Source organism: Mus musculus, chromosome 1 (genome assembly GCF_000001635.26).
Source record: "Mus musculus strain C57BL/6J chromosome 1, GRCm38.p6 C57BL/6J".
NCBI lineage: Eukaryota > Metazoa > Chordata > Mammalia > Rodentia > Muridae > Mus > Mus musculus.
This window is the reverse complement of record NC_000067.6, coordinates 188,512,490-188,538,735: the sequence shown is the minus strand read 5'-3', so window position 1 is coordinate 188,538,735 and position 26,246 is coordinate 188,512,490. Positions and strand designations below refer to the sequence as shown.

Here is a 26,246-nt window from a genome sequence, read left to right as displayed (position 1 = left end):
GCCATAGAGGAGTCTGAGCTGAAAACAGGAAGAAAACACTAAGAGATATGTTGCTGGAAGAGGCAAGATATAAACATAAGTATTCATAACCGCTATGCCATCTGTCCAGCGCTTCACTCAATTTGGACAATAGCATTTGATCGAATGATTTACCGTAAATAAAAATTGTCACACTTTTTCACTGCACTTAGGGAAATTTACAATCTGCTCATATTAATCTTATTTACCATAGCAAATACGTGGAAATAAACAGTGTAGGGTTGGTGAGAGGCATATTATACAGCCCTGAAAATGGAACACCTCAATGGAAAGTGTGAACAACCTAGAATATTGTGAGTAGAAATTCTTAAAAGTACATTTTCATAAATCTCAAAATCTGTAAAACTCATTCATAGATGTTCATCATTCAAACTATAAAAAAAATACTAATAAGAGACATAAAATTATGATTACATGCTGGTTCTGGTTAGAGTTAGGGAAACAGAGACTCTAAAGGATGGTAATTGAGTCCTCAAATGGAGTGCTTTGCTCATTAACACTCATGTATTGTGTTTTATCTGACACTGAGTGAAATATATAAAAGGCATTTTGAAACTATATCAAAAGATAATGAAGAGGTATTTTTCATGTACTAAGAAACTAAATTGGATTCCCTTAATTTTTAACATCTGCTCTGTTCTGTTCATTTTACAACATTTATAGTACTAATTGTCAGTTGAAAAAATTATCTTAACTCTGTAAGTCATTTCACAGGCCTGTAAAAATAAAGACTACTTAAGGAAAAAAATGAAAATAAAAGTGAATGTAGGAAAAAAAAGCCATTGTGCTTGGTATTAACACACAATTTATCGCTTTCAAAGTTGGGCCTGATGTTTTCATATAAGCACAATTAGATTCATTAACTTACCGCAAGAAAATCCGGTCCCTCTGTATTGTGAATGAAAAGAAGCAATCCATTTAGTTGGTCTGTTTGAAACTTCAGGGAGATCTCAAAGTCCTTTGCAGCATGAAACGTATCTGAAGGAAGCTCCAGAAATCCTTTAAGACAAGAGTGTGTATACACATCAGCATCAGGCAGGCAGTATAAAAGTGTGTCGAGCATCTGAGAAAGGTATGACTTTTGTTTAGAAGATCACACAAAAGACAGATAGATCAGTCTATGACACCCCTCTTCTTGTCTATAGGGGCTGCAAGATGAGCATCATACACCTTTGAAGAGGAAACAGATACCATCCTCAGACACACACAGACACAAACACACACACACACACACAAATCTTGCATGAAGCTTAGCCCCTTGAGGAAGCTAAGAGAAGCTCAGAATGCTGCCTTTAATGGAAAAATAAACAATATAACTACAGTTTTGTTACTGCACAGTTTAAGCCACTTTTTAACTGATCAGCTTAGAGATAGGAGGCTGACTTGGGTGTCTAATGAGGAACAGTCTAAATCTGCCAAGCCACACAGTTGCTTTCCAGGGCCATGCCACAGGTGTGGGGGTGTACACAGAGGCAGGAGGGAAGGAAGCTCACTACCTCACAGTTTCCCTCAGCCTCCACAGTGGTGGCAGGGATGTCCCAATTCACCAGAGGTCCCTCAGAGGTCTGCTTAACCCCTGCTGAGCTTTGACACACATCCTTCAACTATATTTGAAGGGGAATAGGGATGTTGAGTCATTTTAGCAATGAAAACTCCTTGGCGCCCCTTTTTCACCTACATGCTGACATCTGTCAACTGATTTATACATGGGAACTGTGACACTTAAACTACTCTGGGGCCCACCAGAGATGTCACTCTTAAGTACGTCCCATGAATCTTAACAGTTATATTTTATGTCCATACTTTGAAAATAATGTAGGATTCAATGTACACAGTTCCACAACATAAACTCATAAAGTAAACTGGGCAGAGGAGGTTAGATGAGACCGTGAAAAGAACCTATATGTACTGCTAGTGTGTGGCTCTTAAATATCCTCAAATTGTTCAAAAGTGGCATCTAGTGGGAGACCTTGAGGACCAATGAGGAGACATGAGAGGAAGAGTGTGACCTCTCTCCTTCTCACTGGCAAAGAGTGGTTTTACAAGGTCACACATTCTCACTAGGGACACATCAGAAACCACTGAAACCCGGAAAACTGAGAGCCGATGTTAAGCTTACATCTTCCTAAGTCAACTTCCTCATGTACTTTGTGATTGTAACAGAAAGATGGTTAACAGAAGCCGAGTGAGTCACCAGCCACATCTCACCTGCTCCTAGGAACTGAACTCCTTCTTCTAGGTTGGTGGGACAACCTTCCCAGCTGGGATGAACATTCACCTGCTCCTCAGAGCTCTGCCAATCCAAAGGTAGCCACGTCCCAGAGGGGCTGTAACCCTTCATGATGAACACATCCTTGAGGCAGCCCACAAAACCTCTTTGGATTATCTCTGCAAAAAGTGAAAGGCATCAGGGAACACACTTCATTCAATGGTGTAGAGTTAATTGTTCAGCAATCCATTTTACTTGACATTCAAAAAGAAGAAACCTACAAGCACTAGTACCCCAAGTTCCTGGGTACCACAAGTCATGCAACCCCAGTAGCTACAGTGAATGGTTGCAATTTCTTGTTTGACTCTGGCTCATTCACAATGAATCTGCGGAAACAGATTTATGAAAAAAACTAAAGCAAAATTTGATATTTTGCTGTTAGCAAGAATGCTGCCTTTTGAATTAACCCAGAAAGTGTTATCATAAGTTTCCAATATAAGTGCTAAACACTTTCAAAAGTGAGGTTTAGGGCTAGGAGAGGGCTCAGTGGGTGAAGTGCTGACAGGAACCTGGGGACCTGTGTTTGGATCCCAGGCACTCACTCAAAAAGCCAAGAATCCTTTCCTCCCAGTACTGTTGGCAACCCCAATGCTCAGGGGCAAGGGGGAGACATAGGAGGGTCCCTGAAGCTCATTGGACTCTCAGCCTAGACAAAGCTAAGAGCTCCATTCTTTGTGAGAGCCATTCCATTCTATCTCACAAATAAAGGGCAGAAAGTCATTGAAGATATCAGACATAGACCTCTGACATCCATGGACACATGCACATGTTCATAGGTGTATAAGAACTCAACAATGAATACCTCCCACCCAAACATGCATATGAACACACACACACACACACACACACACACACATATGAATAATGAATGCCTCCTGCCCAAACACACATATGAACACACACATGAACAAAGAATACCTCCCACCCAAACATACATATGAATACACACACACATGAACAATGAATAATACCTCCTGCCCAAACACGCATATGAATACATACACCACACACACGCATGAACCATGACTACCTCCCAACCAAACACACATATGAACACACACACACACACACACACACACACGAACAATGAATACCTCCCATGCAAACACACATTCATACACATGGATGACCACACTTATCCCAGGGTCCCAGCCATTCCATGACATCTGGAATGTTACATGGAAGCCTTTTGAGAGGAACCCCTGAGGTGTCCTGTGAGCCCTAGTAAGACATGGAAAAACCCTAAGGTCATTAGTAGGCTCTTGGAGGTGATTGTTATAAGAGTCATGTAAATTTTTATTATATTTATTTGTGTGTGTGTGTTTCACATGCATGCTATGGTGAACATGTAGCAATGAGAAGACAATTTGTCAGAATTAGCTCTCTCCTTTTATCATGTGGATCCCAGGGACTGAATTCAGCTTGCCTGGATAGACAACAAAAGCCATCTTGCCAGCCTCCCTACATCCCTGGTGGTAACTTCTATTAGTTTCATATTGGAGTATTTTTTTGTATGCTGAAAGTAAGGTGTGTATATGTGCTACATGTTTGCGACTATGTGTACATTCATGTGTGTGTGTGTATGTGTAACTTGACACAGGTTATAGTCATCTGAAAAGAGAGAATCCCAGTTGAGAGGGTGTCTTCATAAGGTTGGCCTATAGGCAAGCCTGTGTAGTATTCTCTTGATTAATGGTTGATGTGGAAGTACCTAGCCCATTTTGGATAGTGCCACCCCTGGCCAGAATGCCCTGGAATGTAAAAGAAAGGCAACTGAACAAGCTGTGAAGAGCAAGTCAGCAATCAATGTTTCACCGTGGCTTCTGCTTCAGTTGCTGCCCTGAGTTCTTACCCGGACTTTCCTTTATGACAGTATTTAACTGTATGCTGAAATAAACCCCTTCCTTTCCAAGTTGCTTTTGGTCATTGTATTTTTTCACAGTAAAACCCTCCCTATTTACGATAGAATATATTTTATTAATATCATTAAAACTTACTTTCCATTTATTTTATATGTATTAGTGTTTTCTCTATCATCTATCTATCTATCTATCTATCTATCTATCTATCTATCTATCTATCATCTATCTGCTATCTATCACCTATATATACCTATATCATCTATATCTGTATATTTCTATATCTGTCTGTCTGTCTGTCTATCTCTATATTTATATCTGTATGTTTGTACATCAAGTGGTCACAGGACCTGCAGAGGCTAGAAGAGGATGCCAGATTGTGAGCCACCATGTGGTGCTGAGAATAGAGTTTAAGTCCTCTGAAAGAACAAACTATACTTTTATCCACTGAGCCATGTTTCCAGCCCCAATATCTTAGTTATAGAATTTGGGGGATTGGGATAGGATCATCCATCGGTCACCTCTTTTGTGACTGTCACACAATACACTTGGAATGTTTCTGAGAGTCAAGTTCCCCATTCCTGTGTTATTTCCCTTGGATTAAAAAGTCTCAGAAAAAAATCTCTACATACATTCTACAATTATATGAATCTAAATATAAGCCATTTTGGCAAAAGCCTAATGAACTTTTTGAATGGAACTCATTTGACATTGACAAGGTAAATAGAACTATTGAAGTTGCCATGAGAAAGAAGAGGGCTAAAAATTAACACCCACGCATACACACACAATATACACACATACACACACAATAGACACATACACACAACAATAATGATAATAATACCCTTTCATACTTATAAGTACTCTAAATTGATTGTACTTAGTTTTGAGTACAACATCATGCTGGTTGGTATTAATTATAAACTTGGAAAAATGTATAATCACCTGATACGAGTCTTAATGAGTGACTATCAAGAGGAGACTGCCCTTTGGGCACATCTGTAGAGCGATGCCCTTTAATTAATGCTTGATGTGCAAAGACATAACCCACTGTGGGCAGCACCATTCCCTAGATTTGAGTGCTTGGCTGTGGAGAAGGTGAGCTGAATAGTAAGCAGGTATGGACTCATTCTCTCTCTGCTCTTGACCATGGATGTGACTAACTCCTTTAAGTTCCTGCCATGGCTTCCCCGTGGAGAAGGACTATAAGACGGAGCCACAAGCTAAATATATCCTTTCTTCTTACAGTTGTGCTGCTGGAGTGTTTCCACCACAACAAAAGCAGCATGAGGATAATATCTATTTCCACTTCCTGTGAAACTTACCAAGCCTCTTCTGGAGGACGCTATGACCTTGTGGCACTCCACCCACAAACAGTCCAGTGTAGCCTCCTGTCACGGAGCTTCCATTCAGAGAAGAAGAGGAGCCTGTGGGAGAGGAAATGAGAATTATAGCTTCCCCAGGGGCGTCTTCAGAGTGAGACTCATCACGGATCTTTAGTACCCGGATCTCCTGCATCTGCCATACCTCCTTGTTCCTACATAGGCAGCTGCTGTAAGCCGGCATCTCATCAGCAGCCTCTCTCTGTCTGCTACTGACCTGGCCTCCTTGTCAGACCCTAACATGTAACATAAAATGTTCTGATGCCCCTAGGGCCTGTTGCCCACCATTTCCTTCATCCTGGCTTGATGTCTACTTTTTGTTTTGTTTTGTTTTGACACAAACATACACCTTTCTTTCTAGATATTTTCATGGTCCCTTCCTTGGCCCTTAATTTCTCTGCTCAAATGTTATCAGGAAGTCCTTACCCAATAGTCCTGAATCAAATTCAACACTCCTCCCAATGCACAGACCTTTCACGTGAATGGCCCCATGCCAATCAGCTATGAGTTTCTGGGGTCTGGACTAGTGACTATAAGAAGCCGTTCCCAGAAGGCTCCTCAGTGTCCCTAGAGGGTAAATTAGGCTGAGTTCCCCTTGAGTTAAAGTCTCATCAACACAGACAAACCTACCTCTCCTGTTTTTACATTCCCATAACTTGTTATGACTTTATACTTTTATTTATTGTCTCCTGGAACCACCTCCATGTACACCACAGCCACTACAAAGCTCTGTTTACTCTTTGCTCTCTGAGCACCTAGAAAAATAGTGGAATATAGTAGGAGCTCATTAAAATCAGTCATAGCCTAAATGAATCCACGAAAACCTATATCTTTGGATGAAAATGGAAGACAGAGCCAGCTGGGAAGAAAACCACAGTCAAATGCAAGCACTGGGTATGTGGGCAGAGTCTTGCCTACCCACTGAAGGAACTGGGAGGAGTCAGTTACATTTCTGAGTCTTGTTTTTGTTTTTGTTTTTTCACATCTTTGTGCATAGATCTTGCTTTCCTTGCTTGCCTTCTGGAGGCAAAAGGGAACATCGATCGGGCAATCAAGAGCCCCTGCATGGTGTGAATTATACACAAAGTACAGCATGGCTGATGGTGACTTCATTTTCATCTCTGATTTACTGGAATCCTACCTGGACAAGGAGCTGATGGCTAGAGTTTACCAGTGGGAAAGCCAAGACCAACTAAGAGGCATCTCACAGGGATTAGTGTGAAACTGAATAGAGAAATCAATGTGAAATTCACATATGCACATGCACACATGTGTACACATGCATACACACACATACACACAAATGTGCAAGAATGCACACACACACACACACACGTGCACACATGCACATGAACTCACACACCCATACATGCATGCACACGCACACACAGCCCTTACCTGTGTACTGTCCATCAAGAGTAATCTGGCCAAAAGCCTGATGTCTGACTGCTATGATTTCATGCCACTCTCCATCCCTGTATCCTTGACTAGGATCATCAGTTGGGGTAACTTCCACTAGTGTTCCCTTGAGAGAATGAATGAATGAATGAATGAATGAATCAATCAATCAATGTCACATTCAGATGTCACTGACACACATAGATGTTTTGAACCAGTTCATAGATATCAGCATTATGATCCCAACACAATGCAGCCACTCTTCCAGATTCTTGACATACAAGTTGCCGTCTACTAATCACCCATGGTGTGCATCTGAAAACCATGATGACCAAATAAGAACAGAAGGCTCCAGACCAGCCTCTCTTACAAAGGCACTTGTATTTTGGGTATCTATGCCCACATTTTATTGTTCATGGAAAATTGTAAAGAGGAAGAGAAGAATTTAAAACTGAGAAAAGTGGTGAAAATTTATTCTAAGGATAAACAAACATCTGGAAAATTAGCTTCTTTTCATGAATAATTTCTTAATGTGCACTGAAAGAGGGGCAGGGAGATGACCCATGTTAAAATGAGTAATTTTTTATTAAACTTAGGTGTTGAGTTAAGTTTGGTATTCATTACTTTGTAGTATAAAATCTAACATTTATAGTTATGGTAGGATCATAATAACACAGTGGAAAATGAGTTCGTGAAAATGAGTATGATGACAGTGAATGGCAGATACCAAGAGGAGAGATCAACAAAATAGGCAAGGACAAGGGAGCAGAGGAGAGAGACAGACAGACAGTCTAGCACAAGAGAGCCATAGGCAAATCAGAGTCCACATAAGAAATTCCATCCCTATTAGCCAACATTTACTAATGACAAAGAAAACAGATCCCTCCAAACCCAAGGAAGATAAATTTAATTTCAAGGTTGATTTACCGAGAAAAATCAAATGCAAACTTGTTGCAAGTTCTTAGACACTGCAAGCAAGATTGGTTTAAGTAGTATATATTTTTAAACATAATCTTGAATCAGGGCTGAAGAGCTTGGGTTAGGAGCTTAACTGGCTGCTCTTGCAGAGGATCTGGGTTTGATTTTCAGCGCACACATGGAACTTGGCAACCATCTGGAGCTCCAGTCTGTGGGATTCTGCACCCTCTTCTGGCCTCTTCAGTTACTGCACACACATGGTATACTACTCATGCAGGCAAACACTGACTCTTACAAAATACAAATAATTTTTTTAATTACTGAGTGTTCCATCAAATACTAACAATTTTAGTCAACTGTTCCTAAGAGAAAAAGCCTGTAATTCTCTAATGTAATAGATTCACATGGCCAGTCACAAGGCATTAACCATAGTTTCCTACGTAAAATAGTTGTTTATATCTCCCTAAAGATAGGCTATGTCCATTCTATACATTTAATTGACCTTTGTTAAGCCTCATGGTATACTTGGCAGCACACAGGATATAGAGAAACTTAACGTTACTGAGATTAAAAAAAAAAAAGCCAACCACAACAGCAACAAAACCAACAAAAAGAAGCTTTCAATTTCCCACAGTACAAGTAGTTCCTTCTTACATGGACAATATCCCAACTTATAGAGACAACCTGGGCAGCAAGGCACACGACCATTTCCAAAGTTATCTCTAACCCTAGACTCTTTTCCTTTCTCAGTTTTTCTACCTATTCTTTTATTTTCTTCAACTCTATTTCAACATTTTAATATTTTACAAATACACATTTCATTATCGTAGTTTAATAATTAAAACCAGAACTGGTGTCGTGCCCAATTAATGTGCCCTGGTACTATGCCCATTAGTTTTTCCATTAGTGAATTCAACAATACTAATGGGATTACTAGCATGGGATGCTAATTGGGTGTGACATAAGAAACTGGCTTACTTCTGAGCATACCCTTGCTAATGATGAAATTAATGAGCATTTTATTAAACGCTGTCTCATCAAAGTGTACTTAGTTAGCGTTAAAATTGTTACAAACGGTTCTGCATTTTAAAGATCAGGTGTCTGAGGCAGAGGCTCTGTAGATTGTGTTTGGCAATAATCTGAAGCAAGGGAGAGCTCTTGCCATCAGAAATCATATTGTTCAGTTGCAAATCCACTGAGGTATCCTGCAGCAGGGTGCGTCAAACTTGCTTCAAGTCTTAGAGGAGCTTTGCAAGGCATTCATTGTTGAGGATGCCAGCATCCCCATCATAATGATTCTACAATTGGATCCAGGGTTGTGCATAGGAAACGCCCGGCATGGCAATTACAGTCTACTCAGAATTATTTTAAAGTTTTATTTTCAAAGGTTCCTTGTCTATGAAAAATAGAATGTTCAGTGTATTTTCCGTGAACGCAATGAGTACAGAATAAACTAAGGGACAAATTAGGTTAAAGCTGGGCAAGACCTCATCAAGTCTCTGCAAAACTGACGACGTAGCTAAACAAAGGACTAGAATACCGTAGCTTTTAGAGACTCGGTGGAACTCTAGAAATTAGGGCTGCAATTCATCTCTCATTTTGATCTCTTTTTAAGCTTTATTTTTATTATTTTAAAGTGTGTGTACTTGTGTGTTTGTGCGTGCACGTGCACGTGTGTATTCGTAGCTGCATGCAGAGGCCAGGACATCAGGTCTTCCTGGAACTGGAGTTTACAGATGGTTGTGAGTTATCAGACGTGGTGCTGGGATAGAACTCAGGTCCTCTGTAAGAGCAGTGTGTGCTCCTAACTGGTGAACCCTCTCTCCTATTCCCTCGTTTTTACCTCTTAACAACTATTCCCAGCACTCAGTTCCTGAGATACACATTTCCAGTTTTAACTCTCACTAAGCATCTCCTTTCTTCTCCCTACATATTTACCCAGTGGAGCTACCAGACACTCAGAGGAGGAGCTTGGTGGGTTTTAGCCGTATGGCCTCCCTCTGTGGAGGTTTTACAGCTAGCTATTCAAACAAATCAGCTCTCAAAATGTTTATTAAGACATTTTAAACTCGAAACAGTGGAGAGAATATGAAGTTATTTTGAAATCGGGTTGTAGAGGGCGACGTTAAAATACCTAGAAAATGTCCCTTTTCCAAATTCAAAATTAAATTCCTGTGAACGGATTCAGGAAGAATCAGTTAGAGGTCTCTATCACAACTTACTTTGGGACAAGTCAAAGCATCCCGTAAGCAAAGTAAAATCACCGAGCGCTAACATGTCACTGCAGGATCACGAAAGCCAGAAATGTCATCTCAGAAAAGAGGTGATCGGATTTAGCTATGGTACAGTTTTAGTCCCCGAGATCTGACATTTAACCGGGTAACCTGTCAGAGGTGCTTAGCCTGCATCCACATTTTCTAAGGATTGGGCTAGGGATAAAGCGGTGACATTCGAATAAGGAAAACACATTAAACGTATAATTACCATTGCAGTGGGAACAATACAGAGTCCACTAGGCAACCTTGTCTTAATTTACAGAGAAAAGGAAAATAATGACTTACAGCGATGCTTAAAGTGCTTAAAACACACGTAATTATAATGTCAATATCAGGTGCACAAAACAAATGCATCCACTTCTTCAAGTGTGAGTTATCTCTCACATCGCATACGAATCTACCTTCAGTTTCTTATCCCAAAGTCAGAACAAACAAGCGGAGACTGTTGAGATTTTTTCTCTATCTGGCACTTTAAATAATTGTCTAAAAATAAGCATGGTCTTCATTATGCAGTTGGCAGACATGTCCAGTTAACCTGCATTAGCTGTGAATTCCTTAGAGGTGGGTGAGGGTACAGCCCCTGCTGGCTGGCGCTCGCTGCCTCATGGGCTGCCTCCTGGCCCAGGAGCATTTAGTATAATATATCTGATTATATCTTCTCAAATACACCCGAGGCAAGCCTGCTCAACCAATTCCTTACCTTTTCAAAGGTAAGTGAATTGTCAGTGTGCTGAAAACAGACAGCTTTTGCCTCGTGTGGACTGATTATTATTCTAGACAGAAATGTGCTTACCCAGCATCGCAGAGCCCTCCTTTCTCCACCTGCCTTCCTACTTTTACTAGCCTGGTTTTCTTAGTATTTGGCCAGTATCTGCCAACTCAGTGGACACTTAGGATGAAGCTGTATGGGGCAGAGAGGGGTGGGCGAGCTGGGAAGCTGGGCCAAGAGAGCAGAAGGGATGGAAAGTGGTCAAAAACAGTTCCACTGTGACTTGAGCCAGCTTGTCTATCTGATGGGACTCCAGAGAGCCATGGAACTCATGTTGCTGAGTGAGGAGTGGCATTGTTTGGTCCCTTCATCCTCTGCAGTCTTCAAGGACCCCAGAGTTTTGAAAGAGCAGGACTCACATCAAAAGAGATGGGCTGTTGGCATTCAGATCTGGAGTCAGTTTTCATTCTCCTAATGCTTTTCCTCAGATGTTTAAGGGTGTGGGTGTGTCCGTGCATGCATTTATTACAAAACGTATTCTGGGAAGGTCGTTTGTAGTTCCTGGGATTGTGGGATGTCACTTTTTCATGTTTGTGACACAGAGCTGAATCACAGAGGCCAATTCGAGTTCTCTCTTTTTCTAAGTTTTCTGTGTGTGTGTCTGTGCATGTGCACATGTGTGTTGCATACATGCGTTTATGTGAGTATGTATGTGTGTGCATGTGTACATGTAAGCCTAATTTCAGAGGCTGATTTGAGTTCTCTTTTTTCTAAGTTTTTGGGGTGTGTGTGTGTATGTGTGTGTGTGTGTACATGTGCACATGATGTTGCATACATGTGCTTATGTGAGTATGTGTGTGCATGTGTACATGTGTGTTGCATACACGTGCTTGTGTGAGTACACACATGTGTGTGCAGGTGTACGTGTGGATGCCATAGGTCAAAGTACAGTATCATCTTCCTCAATTACCCTCTACCTTCTGTTTTGGGACAGGGTCTCTCACTGAACCTGGCATGCAGAGATTCTGCTAGGCTGGCTGATGCAAGTGTAGGGGTCACTGGTCTCCCAGAGGCTCCCACCATAATAGCTTTTGATGTGTGTGCTGGTGATCCAAGCTCAGGCCCTGAATTTGCACAGCAAACACTTTAACTCTCTGAACTATCCTCTTTACCCTGTAAGTTCCTAACCAAGTTGTACAGAAAATACAACCAAAATTGCACTCAACATGGCTTCTATCCCGTGGACTAAGACAGTTGCTCTAACTTAGGATGGTGCTGGCATTTGACTGAAGTGGTGGCTTCAAGGATGAAATGTCATCCCTAAAGAGAGCCTCTCTGCCCACGTTAGAGCCTCTGGGGTAAGTGCTGAAATGGTCAAAGCTTTATTCCCTCTGGCTGCTCAGATATCCCCAGATAAGAAAGTGCAGGGCAGAGCCAGGTTTCTGCTCCTCACTAACGCTGACATTCTTCTTCCTGCATCTGCTGCTCGATTTCGCTGCTTTCCTCTGATTTTTGTGGATTTTTACAAGTTAGCTTTTGGTTTCTTCATCCAGCATGCTTATCTGTGTATCTTCTGAAAACCTTTATTTAATGTTCATTCTTTTATCTTATAGAAAATTGACATCAGTATGATGGAGTTCCTAACAACTTCCTCTGCTAAGCAGGAGCATTAAAAAGCTTTCTATTCAGTCCCTAGTCTCCTACAGCTAATTTTATTTGTTTATTATTTTCATTTTGCTTTGCTATGGTCTTAATTTCCCCCTTGGTCTAATGCTCTTCCATATCCAAGATGGTCTCTGCCTTTAAAACCCATCAGTTATGCGCTCTCTGGACACTCGGGGTTAAGACAATGCGGAGAGCTTTATCCTTTATCCTGGCTTCTCTTTGAGGTATCTTAGGTGCTTTTCCACCTTCAGTTCATATGCTTTACTGACAGCCCTCTTCCATACAGTACTGAGACCATCATTTGTCCTAAGTTTCTGAATATTCAGAAGCATCCTTGTTTGTTGATGAAGAGAAGCACAGGAGGAATGCTAAACCATCCTGGAGACAGCTTGGCGCTTGCTTCATCTTTCCTTTTGAGAGCCAGCATCTTAAAAAAAACCTCTGCTGACTTTGAACTCTTGGTAATTCTCCTGCCTCAGTCTCTCCCCATGTTACAGGAACGCCTCCCTAGCTTTAGACCTAGGCTGCATGGTTGTAAAACCTGCCACTTAGTAACTAGGACACATTGGGTGAAATGGACTTGTGGCTCAGAATGCTCACCTGGGAAATGGGGTGGAAGGGAGTCCACCTCATTGATGTGTCCGTGATTGGGATGCAGAACTCTGGGTAGAGAAAATGGGCTGAATCCTAGCTGGGATTTGCTAGGGCTTTTCAATAAGTTTATAAGAGGCCCTTTATCAACACAGACATTTTAAAATGTTATATTATTTTTATCTCATTCCTCCTTTTCTTCCTGTTCTGGAACTTTCTCCAACTTTATGTTTTACCAATGTAAGCCTCAAAAATACCTCCTCTAATTAATCTCCTTATAGTGTTCAAAGGAAAAAAAATAATGTTTTCAGCTCTATAACTGAACCAACTTTAGTGTGCAGATTTCTGTCTACAGTGACCATCTGCCTTGCCTTCCACGGCAGCTGCAGCTTCCCTGTCTCTTTGGCGATTGGGTTTGCTGGAGATGCTATTTGTCTGCGTAGTTTCTCTCAGCATCCAATAAGAAGCTTCAGTTTTAGCAGGGGTGGGGCATTCAGTGGTCCTTGTCACAAAGGTCATCTAATTCCCAAGCTCAGGACCTATCAGGCCACTTCAAGGACAGCATGAAGCAACCTTTACTGGCATGTCTTCTGTTTTCAGCTTCACTAAGCAGGAAAGTCCCATCTGCCTCTTGAGCCTGGCAGGACCCTCAGACAGACTTGATCCAAGAGGTACTGGCTACCTCTCACTCCTTAGGTCACGGGGTGTCTGTCCAGCCTGGGTTCTTTCTACAAGGGTATGGGGTGTCTATGCCCTGGTTCTTCCCGAAAAGTCATAGGGTGTGTGAGCCCCAGTTCTCCCCAGAAGTTCAATGGCTATCTGAGCCCCGGTTCTCTCTGGGAGCTCACTTAGTGTTCAAGCTCGAGTTCTTGCCTCAGGTCACTAGGTTTCCAGATTGCAAGAGTCTGAGGTCCTCCACCTCAGCTCTTAGTCTAGGATCCTAAGAATACCTTGGACGCAGTGTGGGGAAGCCCAACCAGTTTTGAAATATCACATAACATATTTATTTAGAAGCGCTCATAACTTCAGTCACAGGTTTTAGAGGGAAGACGTAAACTAATGAGAGCAAATGGTCTCCTTCCTCACTAATCCCTCACAGGCTAGATGGGCTCCCTAAGGTCTAACGGCCACTAAGAACTTCCTGTGGAGACTGACCGCGCTGACCAAGGCTTCCACTTTATACTCATGTGATCTCAAACACCTCTTTCTAAATATTCACAGAACATTTTAAATTAATCACTTCATTATTTTTAGGTTGAACTTCCGGGGAGAACCTGGGCTCAGATACCCTGTGTAGACACTCTGTGTCCTTGCAGGAAGAACCCAGGCTTGGACACCCCGTATTAAACGGTAAAAATGTCCACATCTGAAACATGAAGTTAAACAGTACTTAACTATCACTTAGACATTTGCTAGCTAAGTAGTTAACTACTTAAGTAAAATACTAAAGGATGGAAGAAAGGGAAGAGAGAAGAGCACAGGCTGAGAGAAAACAAAGTCATCATTTATTCTCTGAAGAAAAAGAAAATATGTTCAGATTTATTTTAAATCATTTGTTTATTTATTCTTGTATCAAGGTCTCACCCTGTAGCCCAGGTTGGCTTGGAATTCACTATGTACCAAGGCTGGTCTCTAATGCACAGTAGTCCTTGAGCCCCAGCCTCCTGAAGGGCAGCATCCAGGCACACATTCTGTACACATTATGCACTGCAGCTATACATTTTGAACTATCATAAAGTAGCACACTAATTTTAAGCACGTAGCTTCCTTGAATAGTTGTGGTTTGGAGAGAGCTCTGCTATTTGGACTGTGGGAAGTCATTTCCTTTTTTGTAATTTTCATTTTCTTCATTGCTAGGATGCAGACCCCCCCCCTTGGGGTCACATATCAATATTTACGTTCTGATTCTTAACAGTGGCAAAATTACAATTAGGAAGTAGCCATGAAATAATTTTACTGTTGGGGTCACCGCATCACGAGGGGCTGTATTAAAGGGTCACAGCAGGAAGAAGGTTGAGAAACTCTGCTGTAGATAAGGCAGAATGTCCTCTGGAAGCCCTGGGGGGGTCTCAGGTGAGGACGTTTTATGAGCATTTGTATGCTTACCTTAGTACCTAGCATCCACACGACAGTCTCAAAAATGCCAACCATCATGGCTAGTAGTTTACCTGGGAATTGTAAAGAAAGTAAGGACGGCCATTCTTCAACTGCAGGGTGAAATACTCTTCCTGGTCGCCAGGGGACAGTGCCAGGAGGATCAGCCCTTCAGGCACCCTTGTCCGGAAGCTGGCCTTGATTCCTAGAGATGTAAATGGTATCAGTTAGTCGGGGTTGCCATTTCTTTGACTCTTTCTGATAAATGTACATTTACTTTCATTATTATTTATGATGGAGTGAATACAGTCAGGAAATTATATACAGCAGTGTGTTGGGATGGTCCTATTCGATGGATTTAAATATATTCCTGGTAAGGCTAAGAAGAACTTGGAAGTTATGTTACCTGTTATGGTAGTCCTGTCAATCAATATAAAATGAAGTTTAAATGTGTCTAAAAATCTTGTCCACCTGAAAAGTCATACTGCCAGCCCGCAAACACTGGCTACCTAATCATATCAATTTGAAAATACTACCAGAAGGTCCTAAAAATAAAAGAGTTTTGATGTAAATGAAAAACTCTAGAGGATATTGTTTAAATACTATGAAAATGAAAAATAAATTTAACAATAGATGCTAAAACAGAAAGCTATGGATGAGCTGGCCTGTCGGAACTAAGTGATTGAGCCAGCCAATGGTGGGAGCTTTTAGACTCTCAGCCAGTTCTCCTTTCTCAGAAATTGATCTGCAATATTCCTCTCACATGCACTGCTAGGTCCCAGCTCCAGTCTTGGGATCCCACCTACACAGGACATATGTGGAGACCTTCCTGTGGAGAGAGCGTTTCACTTAAGGTCCAGGAACTAGTAATGACATCTAACTGTCACAGTCAGCTCTGATACGTCCCATTGTAAAATTAGCAGAGCAAGAATAAAGAGATCAACAGCATACCTGAAAATCAAACAAAAGCTAAAACACCATAATAAATAATGAATGAATTCTGATTCCAGCAGTAATACACAGTAGACCAGGATTATAAACACTTAAAAAAATATCTCCTTATAGGCTGGACTAATAACTGAAGGACCCAAATGGGGTGGGGTTAGCTTCATTCTGTTGCTATGACATATACTAAACACCATGGCCAAAAGCAATTTCGAGGAGGGCATTTGTTTGAATTTACAGGTTTTAATCCATCACTGAGGGAAATCAAGGTAGGAATTCGAGCAGGAGCAGGGGCCTAGAACAGAAGTAATGAAGGAGCTAGCTGTTTGCTGGCTTACCCCTAGGCTCTTTAGTGATTAGCTGTCTTACACAGCCCAGGACTGCCTGCCCAGGGATTGGTGCCACCCACAGTGAGCTGGGTCCTCTGATATCCATTAACCATCAAAGTAATCTTGTCTACCACCTCCAGATAATGTCCACTAGCCAGTCTGATTTGGTAAATCTATCAATTGAGACACACTTCTCAGATGACTCTATGTACTCTAGGCTGTGTCAAGCTGACAGGGACTGAGCTTTGGTTCAGTTTAACGATCTCAGCCATCCTGTCTGCCCCACCTTCCCATTCTGTCCTTTAACATTGTGCACAGGTGTATTTCATAACTATATTGAGATTTTAGGTGAGGAGAAGGGAGATGAGAGGCTCAGCCTGACCATTAGTTTTTTATCTTTCCCTCTCAAATACTATGGTGGAAATTCCAAGCTAAGTAGCTCAAGGGCATTGGATAAAAATAACACTAATTCAAAAAGGAAGGCTGCACTGGCTCTCTCCTAATGGGCAGAATGGCATCTCCGCACCAGGAGACAGAAGCCAGGGAGTGAGGAAGGAAGAGAGAAGCAGCCATTCAATCTCAGGACACTGTTGTCCACTGTAACTTAAGAAATCTGGTGAAAGAAAAAAATAACCAAGGATTATGTGAATACTTAAATAGTTATGATGCATTTGGGGATATTTCAATTATTACACACCATTCAACGAGTGTACACATGCATGTGTTTTCCCCCCAAACATTAAATGTGCAGGCCTTCTAGAACAAAGAAATGTGTTTTAGACCAATAAATAGGTAAATCTGTACAGAGAGGTAAGGTTCTCACATGAAGGGAAAATGTAAGGCAAGGAAGACAACTTAATTTGATGTCGTCAGCCACATCTCTCTCAATCTTGACATCTTTTTTCCTCCATGTTGCCAAGATAAACAGAAAGTGAATTTCTTTCTCCTAGACTCTAGTAGGAGACTGAACTCTTACAATTCCATTGAAGCGCGTGCTTAGTAGTTAGATTACTGTGGCTATGCAGATAGACGAATCCTAGCATTTGAACCAAATGCTTACTTTGTGTAATCAATTATTTAAATGAACCAAACTCACAAACAAATATATGTAAATATAAACATAATAACAGTTTGATGGATGGGTGAAATAAGGAAAACGTTATTGAATTTACAATGAGATAGAATGGTTAAATGCACAATTATTCAAGATAATTAACACCCTCTTTTCCCCAATGGAAGTCACTTATTTACAGATTCCTAAGTGCTGGCTTGGGCTTAGCCATGTGACTTACACTGGCCAAAGGAATGAATGCAGCTATGAAGTCCCTTGTGAGGACAGAGGGTTCGACTGCAGCTGGGTTACAGGGCATCTCCTCCTCTCCCTGCACTCTGCCTTACAAATGTGTTTCCACCTCTGGTCCAAGAGGAAGAAAACTTGTGGATCACTGCCAGACAAGCCATCCTAACAGCTTTACTGTAGACAGCCGTGTGAAGCTACAGTACTGACTCAAACAGGCAGCAGAGTGAATAGCAGCTTTCCACTTCATAAAGTGGAGATCTGCACTGTCTCAAGGCAAGAAATGAGTTAATTTCAACATCAGTATTTACAGAAGAGAAATAATAGAGTGCTTTTATTGTCTCCAAAGTGTACACATTCACTTGGGAAATAAATTTAAGGAACCAAATTTCAGTGGCCACTACTCTAGGCTAGCAGGACAAGTGTCAGCAAATATGCCCAGTGATTATGTATACACAGATATATTTGATTGGATTACTATATAATATGTTTTATATAAATATATACATATACACACACAGTATAACAAGCAAGAAAATATATGAAATAAAACACAGTGTTATAATACTAGACAAATGTCAAATTCATAAACAAGTAGATGGAATATATGTTCTAGCTCTAAAGAGGGCTAATGCTTCACTTATCTGTAGACACAAGGACAGGTGTTTAGAGTGCATTGCGAATCATATTGCTAAAGGAACGTGATAACACTAAGTTCTCCTCAAGGGTCCATGGCCTCACCAAACACAAGCATCAGCCAAGCACAGTCAGCACGAAGGAGAGAATATGTACAAGGCCCCATTTGTACAAACCCAGAGCCAGGCAAAAGTGACATCTATGATTTGAGAGGCTGGAAATCAGGATTTTCTGAGACTCGTAGAGGACTGAGCCTGAGCCTTTGGAGGCCAAGTGCACGTCTTTTCTATCTGAGTACTGAATGTCAGGGCTGTTGCGTGGATCAGTCTATACCATGCTCATTTCCCTGCCTTTCTATATACTATAGTAGAAAATCTAACCAACACCAAATGCTGAATCATTTTGTAAGTTTATATCCTACAATAGCTGTAGAAATAGAAAGTTTCCCATCTGCATGCACTTTTTGGTGGGAATGTCTGTTGGCCCCACACTCTGAAAATGGATTATTTAAGAACATGATAATTTGACGTCGTTTGTCTAATTTTTATATTATTAGTGATGACAAAAGTTCAAATGCATTCACCATCAATATTGATTTTTTTCTGAAATTGTATATGAATGGCCATTTGGCATACTATTTAAGAATCGGTTCCATGTGTGTGTTATCATGTGCTGCAAAGGACTCCCCCCTTTCTCCTCAATTGTGACAATCTCTCTCCTGCTGGTTTCCTTTGTTTTTGTGACTCCATCATTCACATCCACACACATTCACACTAACACAGCACATGCATACACTCACACAGTATACATATGCATTTACACACATGCATATTCATACTAACACACAGTGCATATATACACACACAGCATACTATATATACATGTATATATGTATATGTGTATGTGTATGTGTATATGTATATATATGTATACACACACACACACACACACACACACACACACACACACACACACACACTCACCAATATATTGGTAGAATGATCTCACCAAAAGATAATTCCAGTCCCATCCCTGCCTCTTCCTCCTACTGGCCGAGGCTCCTTGCCTTACTCTCTAGGCTCCATTGTACCTCTCACTTCCTGTTATTTATCCTTTCTTTCTCCAGTCTATCTGGCTCATGGGGCTATAATTGTTATTTTTCAGAGTCACGCAGTTTACTGTCTCAAGCTTCACTCTGTTTTTTTCAGATACCCTGTTCCCCATGACTGCTCTAACCATTGTGATCCACGGCCTCTGCCTTCCTGACTGCTCTAACTACTATGATCCCTGCCCTCTGCCTTCATCCTTCCCTTCTCCTTCTCTGGCTGAGGCTCTGCCTTCGTCATTCATTACTCCCCCTCCACAGCTTCACCCCTTAAAAGGTAACCACCGATTCATTTCTTAGTTCAGGACAAGAGACTTCTCGAATTGCTTTGCTTTTTTTGTCATATTTCACCGTTTTACAACCACTGTCAGCCTCAGCAGTTTGAACGTTCATAGCAATCCGGGCCTGGCATTTCCAGGAGAGACCAATGAGGATCAGATGGATTAGGTAATAGAATCTTAGTCTGCTTTTTAATGTGCATTTCTAGAGTGAATGCTGAGTTTGAGCTTCTCTCATAGAATGGCATCTCAATGGGATGGAGCTTCACCGTATTTTGAGATATGTTGCATATTAGTCAGTGTTCTACTGCTGTGAAGAGAAAGCAGGATGACCATAGCAACTTTTATAAAGGAAACATTTCATTAGGGCTGGCTTACAGTTTCAGAGGTTGAGTTTGTTGTTGCCATGGGAGGGAGCAGGGCAGCATGCAGACTGACATGGTAACTAAGAGTTCTACAACGGGATCCAAGGCAGTAGGAAGAGAGCAAGAGTCAAGGGGCCTATCTTGAGCTTCTGAAACCTCAAAGCCTGCCCCTTTGACACACTTTCTCCAGTAAGGCCACACCTCCTAATCCTCCTAAGTAGTGCCTCTTCCTGATGACTAAGCATCCAAATACAGGAGCCCATGGGATCACCACAAAGAGTGTTTGCTCTTAATTATTGATTTTTAAGTATTCTTTCTATACAAAGGATTTGATCTCCTTGACTGTTGCAGACTATAGCCACTTAACACTGTATCTTTCTACCTATCTGTCTGTCTGTCTATCTATCTATCTATCTATCTATCTATCTATCTATCTATCTATCTATCTATCTATCTATCTTTCTGTCTGTCTACCTATCTGTCTGTCTGTCTGTCTGTCTATCTATCTAGTCAGACAGCATGAGTTTTAGCTAGATTATTGTTTTCCTCTGACTATTTTAAAATGTCCTCAGAAATCATCAGACACTGGAGGAACTTTGTTTTATTTACTTCTGCATCCTTAACACCTTGAATAGTGGCTGGCACAAAAGAGAGTCCTCAAAAATATTTGCTAAATAAATGTTTAATCTTGGGGAAATTTCTATTTTTAGCATGCTAACACTTTGTCCCCAGTCAGTTTCTGTGCTTGCGTTTTGTTCCACAGACACAGCTTTGTTAGTAGTAGAATATTTTTGTCTCATGATATTTCTTATATATGACAATTTTTTCTTCCTCACAGTTCTTCAGTGGACAAGAATTCAGCTTCTCCGTAAGAATGCCCTGAACTGGATGGTCAAGGCTAGATTATATAATATTATCTCAACTCTTTCACTTTTTGTATTCACATAACAGTAAATAATTTCTGCTTTTCTTTTGATAAACAAAAGCCTGTGTGTTAAAGATCAGATCTTTTCAGCTGTGTTACTGTTGAGTTGAATGAATATATATATATATATATATATATATATATATATATATATTGTGCATGTATTGAAGATATTTTATTGTAAACACGTTATTTAGAATAGGGTTTTTGTGGTTCTCTGTGATGGTTTGTATATGCTTGGCCCAGGGAGTGGCACTATTAGAAGGTGTAGCCATGATTAGAGTAGGTGTGTCAGTGTGGGTGTGGGCTTTAATACCCTCATCCTAGCTACCTGGAAGTCAGTATTCTGCTAAGTAGCCTTCAAACAGAGATGTAGAACTCTCAGTTCCTCCTGCACCATGCCTTCCTGGATGCTGCCATGTTCCTGCCTTGATGATAATGGACTGAACCTCTGAATCTGTAAGCCTGCCCCAATTAAATATTGTCCTTATAAGAGTTGCCATAGTCATGGTGTCTGTTCACAGCAGTAAAACTCTAACTAAGACAGTCTCCTTTTGAGATACTTCTATATTCCCTTTTAAACACTGTATCACACTTCTGTCTTCTTCAGAACACACCAATAGTGAAACTGAGAAACCTGATTTATTGTTGTGACTTGGGAAAAACAGACATAGTTTCTGACCCAGTAGGTGGGGTGATGACAGCTGACCTTGCCCATCACTGTTTTGTTATTACCTAACTCTTTGAATTTTCTTCCTTATTTTAGTGCCTGTTTTTTGAGTTACTGTTTTGTGAAATCAAGGCAGAACAAAACATGACTATAAGGATCTATAAAGCATTCAAAAAGTTATGGTGAAAAGAGAAAGAAGGGCCAGCTAGGTACGTCTGAAGGACAAGAAGCCTTTTAGGCAAAGGGACAAACATAAGGACAGAGGATTCCCTGCAGTGACAGTCTTCAGTGCACACATGATTACCAAGAGCAATTCCAGAGCTCTAAAACATCACCAGGAGCCATGGAAAATAGTTCAGATGTCTGAGAACAATGTTAGCCTAATTATAATAGAAAAACTATAAGCAATATGATAGAATTTTAGATAAGGTCACATTATAGATGAATAGATATACAGAGAAATAGAGATAGAGAGATTGCTATCCATGCATGTTTATATAACTACTCATCCATTGATATATGTACATGTATTCTAATATTCACCTACATTTGCATTAAATATCAACAGAGAAATGGCCGTATCAATATAGGTATGTATCAATTTCTTGCTCTCCAGGTTACTTTCCAAGGTTTATATGTAGTTACTGATATAAAGTCAAGATTTCACAAGACTGGACTATATAATTTAAAGGATCACATTTATAATTAGAATGCTTTTGCTAATATCTTACAGCTATAGAGTTTCAACAACCTTGCATAGATGATGCATAAACCCAATTTAAATCATCTTAACAGGTATGCATACTTCATTCATTATACAATAGACTCTACTTTTAAATTGTTGTGGCAATGTGTTTTGCCTAAGATTGGGTTGTAATAATTTAAACATGAACCAAATGATTGGGTTTGTTATTTTCTTCATTGTTGTGATCAAATGCCTGACAAGACACAACTTAAAGAAGAAGAAGACACAACCTACAGTTTGAAGAGCTACATCCCATCGTGGTTTGGAAGGCATGATATCAGGAAGGTAGCTGGCCACAGTTCATGCCCAGTCAGGAAGTAGGAAGTAGACTAGAAGTAAGGTGGGATAAAACATAAAGACCCACCCCAGTAATATACTTCTTTCTACAGTGCTCTACTTAGTAAAGGTTCTACAACCTTTTAGAGCAACTCCACCATTTAGGGACCACGTGTTCTAACACATGAGTCCGTGGGTGTGGTCAAACATTCAATTCTCAATGCTATTTAACTTTGACACAATTTAACTGAAAGGTGAATTATAATCTATCCAATCTATCTCCTGGGTTTTCTGGGACAAACTATCCAGCATACATTTTGGTTCCTTGAAGTATCTGCCTTAATTGTTTATTATCAATATTTTAACAAGTGACTCTAGCAAAAGTAGTGTTTAAGCTTAGGTTAAAGAAAAATTTTAGCTACAAAAACATCCATCTCTAAGTAAGATGGGGTTTTATTGTTAGTAAGAATTTGAAAGCTTTCTGACACATATCTCTAAACTATATTAGATCTATTATTGTTTTCTAGCTCAGTGAATATACATGTGTATATATATGCACATAATTATGCAAAAATAAACACATACTTTAAAATTTTTTAAATATATATGGATTCATGCCAAATAGTGAGAGTTCAAGAATTATTTGCCAACATAGTAAATATAGTAAACATGGAGAAATGTCTCATATTCCTTTTATAAAACAAGCATTGTCAAAAAGTCATCAAATTCCACCAACTTGCAGCTGCAGTTTGTTGGCTTAGGTTTTTCAAAACCTACTTTAATAAGGTTTCTTAAACACTTCAATCTTCCTTCTAGGCCACTCATCAAAGGTAGGGGATAAAGATGGTTAATAGGACAAGGAGGATGTAGACCTCTTTAGAAGTAATTCTTTGGAGGTTATTCTAATCTTCATTGTCATGATACCAGCAGTTCAGTCTAAAACATCAAACACAAATCAGTATTAGCAGTCCAGTCCAATCAGCAAAGACTAAACATGAGTTGGTAGCAGCATCAAGATCCAGAAGAAACTGTGAGGCTCCAGCAAATTAGCATGAGTCTGTGGAAATGGCAAAAGGCAACCATGAAAAGTTCTTTGGTGTATTTTTCCCTGTGAAGTCATGACAAGCCAAGATCACTGAAGACCAGCAAAGTGTTGCAAGGCAAACGAATGCAAGGGTGTCGTCAGCAAAGATCAGTGAAGCATTGCAAGGTGAACCAATGCAAGACAGTCTATTGGGTTCTACTTATACTCTTTTCAAACATGATATGTCCTCTCAAGTGTCTGCCTCAGCAAAGCATCCACTTATGAGACGGTTATTTGAAAAGATGTCAACGACACAGCCAAGTCTCCAAAGAAACCAGAAATTTCTACTTCACCAGTACAATAGCTGAGGGACCTATTTATGGAATGATTTCAGTTGCTTTTATAGCAACCCCCCCCCAAAATACCAAAATAAACATGAATTGACACCAAGAAGCATGAAAAAAATCACCCTTAGAACCTACTCATCAAGGCCCCACCCTCCTTCCCACAGCCCTGTCCATGACGGGATCTCAAGCAGCCATCGCAATATGAAGCCACTTCTGACTCCTTTGGAGCTAAAATCCCAGAAATGGAGTTAAGATGTATACATTCTTTCTCCAATCTACTGTCAACTTTCTCTGTACTCAGAACTTCTTCAGACTGGAACAAGACACTTTGAAGGCAAGAGGATGATTGATACGGAATATTGCCACAGTCCGGTCTCAGCAGGATTCAAAAACTTAAGGAGGATGTGTAGAATAGGCAAAAGAAGACCAGGAACAAGAAGCGCATTTCACATACTCTGGCACTGAGACAGCTCAGGGAACCTTTATATATAATCTATTTCTTCATATTTGGAAAAGTTTCACATTCATTTTCTCAGGTACAATCTCTTCTAAGAACTTCCTACATTTAACAATAAAGTGCACACTGTACCTAGCACCTCTCTGTACTGTAACGACAATTGCTACAATTGCACATGCTTAACCGAGTAAGAGTGGTTAGTAGCAACTGTCGTTACAGTACAGACAGGTGATACGCTACATAAACAGGAAATCCCGATTTAATTGTTGGCACCTAGTGTCTTCCACTGTCCTAATCTGAAGTGGAAACTTAAGGTTCTTTGGAGAGTCAGTTGTGTTAGATGGTTTTTTGCTGGGGCAAACATGTGAAGGAGTGTTTTTCTGAGGTGGACATAGGTGAAAGACTTAGGCAGACTCATGAAGGAATGTTTCATTGAAACAGAAACAGGAGAGAGGGTGTTCTGCTAAAGCAAGCTCGTGAAAGGACACATGATGGAGGATTCTTTGCTAACAACACTCATGTATTGGTCTGCCTTACACTGCATACTTGAGCTGCATTTGTTGGGACTCTGAGAACTTGGACTCACTGGATGCATGTGCTGAGGCAAGACCCAGGCTGGCGCAAGGCACGTGGAGGACATGTTTGGAGAGTATAAATAGGACTCAATGGAGTGACAGAGACAGAGCTTGGCTTGCTGGTACAGTTAGCTGTACAAGGTTTATGGGTCTTGAATCTTCCCTGATCTTCACTTCCCTCAGAGAGGCACAGCTGAGAACTTCTCTAGGTGTTCCTATTGGTTCCTCCTGCTGGTTCAAGCCGAGGCTGAGGCCTTGCTGTCTCTGCCAGGTCATGCTATAGCTCTTGCTAGCCCAACTCTATCAAACTGGACTACTGCTGTATCCGTGAAGTGTTTGCAAGTGGATTGAGCTTCTGTTGCCTGCTAATCTGTGAACTGGACTATAGATTTCCAGATAACAGAGATGGGAGTTGCTCCAAAAAAAAACCTTTCTAAAAGGTCCACTTCCTCCCCTCACTCCCTGTATTCTTTCTTTCCCACTACCTCTGGTGGGTGGGGGGCTAAAAGGGAGGTTAAAACTTTTAAGAACCATCATTAAATATGAAGTTTGAAAAAAATTAAAGATACATTAATCAGGAGATATAATTCTTCCAATGTCAAGAACTCTTGGCAAATTAGTCACCTGAGTGACTTCCTCAGCCTTGCTTGGCTCATCTCTGAATGTTCTTATTAACTCTTAGAACCAATGAATCAGCAATACCTTTCTAACTTCTTGATAATTATCTAATTGTTGCTTGGAACAGGTAGGTGGGGAAATTGTCGTCAGAACTAAGCTCCCAATGGGAGGAAACATCCAGATTAGCTGATGAACCTAGACCAGGTCCTTATGTTGACTCAAGCATATCATCATTATTAACAAAGGGGTAGTGATCTGTTCTGTTTCCACAATCCTCAAAGACAAACAAGAATGAACCATAGCCCAAGCTTTTTTCTTTTTTTCCTCATTTTCAGAAAATGTCTGTCACAGACAATGTGAAAGTAAAGACTTCCAATAGCAAAGTCAAAAACGCAAATGCAAGGCAAACATGAACCAAGCCTTCCCTCAGGAAAGGCCAGAAGATTCTGCA

At 40.6% G+C, this 26,246-nt stretch overlaps 1 protein-coding gene across 1 annotated transcript in view; it reads right to left on the bottom strand.

Moving 5' to 3' along the window:
• Ush2a (usherin) overlaps positions 1-26,246 on the bottom strand; it is a 702,660-nt gene that overhangs the window by 426,762 nt on the left and 249,652 nt on the right. The window contains exons 21-25 of the mRNA NM_021408.3: positions 15,278-15,408; positions 6,951-7,077; positions 5,496-5,597; positions 2,248-2,427; positions 908-1,038 (exon numbers count right to left, since the gene is read on the bottom strand). Of these exons, the coding sequence (NP_067383.3) occupies positions 908-1,038; positions 2,248-2,427; positions 5,496-5,597; positions 6,951-7,077; positions 15,278-15,408 (671 nt within the window). The remainder of the gene's footprint in view (positions 1-907; positions 1,039-2,247; positions 2,428-5,495; positions 5,598-6,950; positions 7,078-15,277; positions 15,409-26,246) is intronic.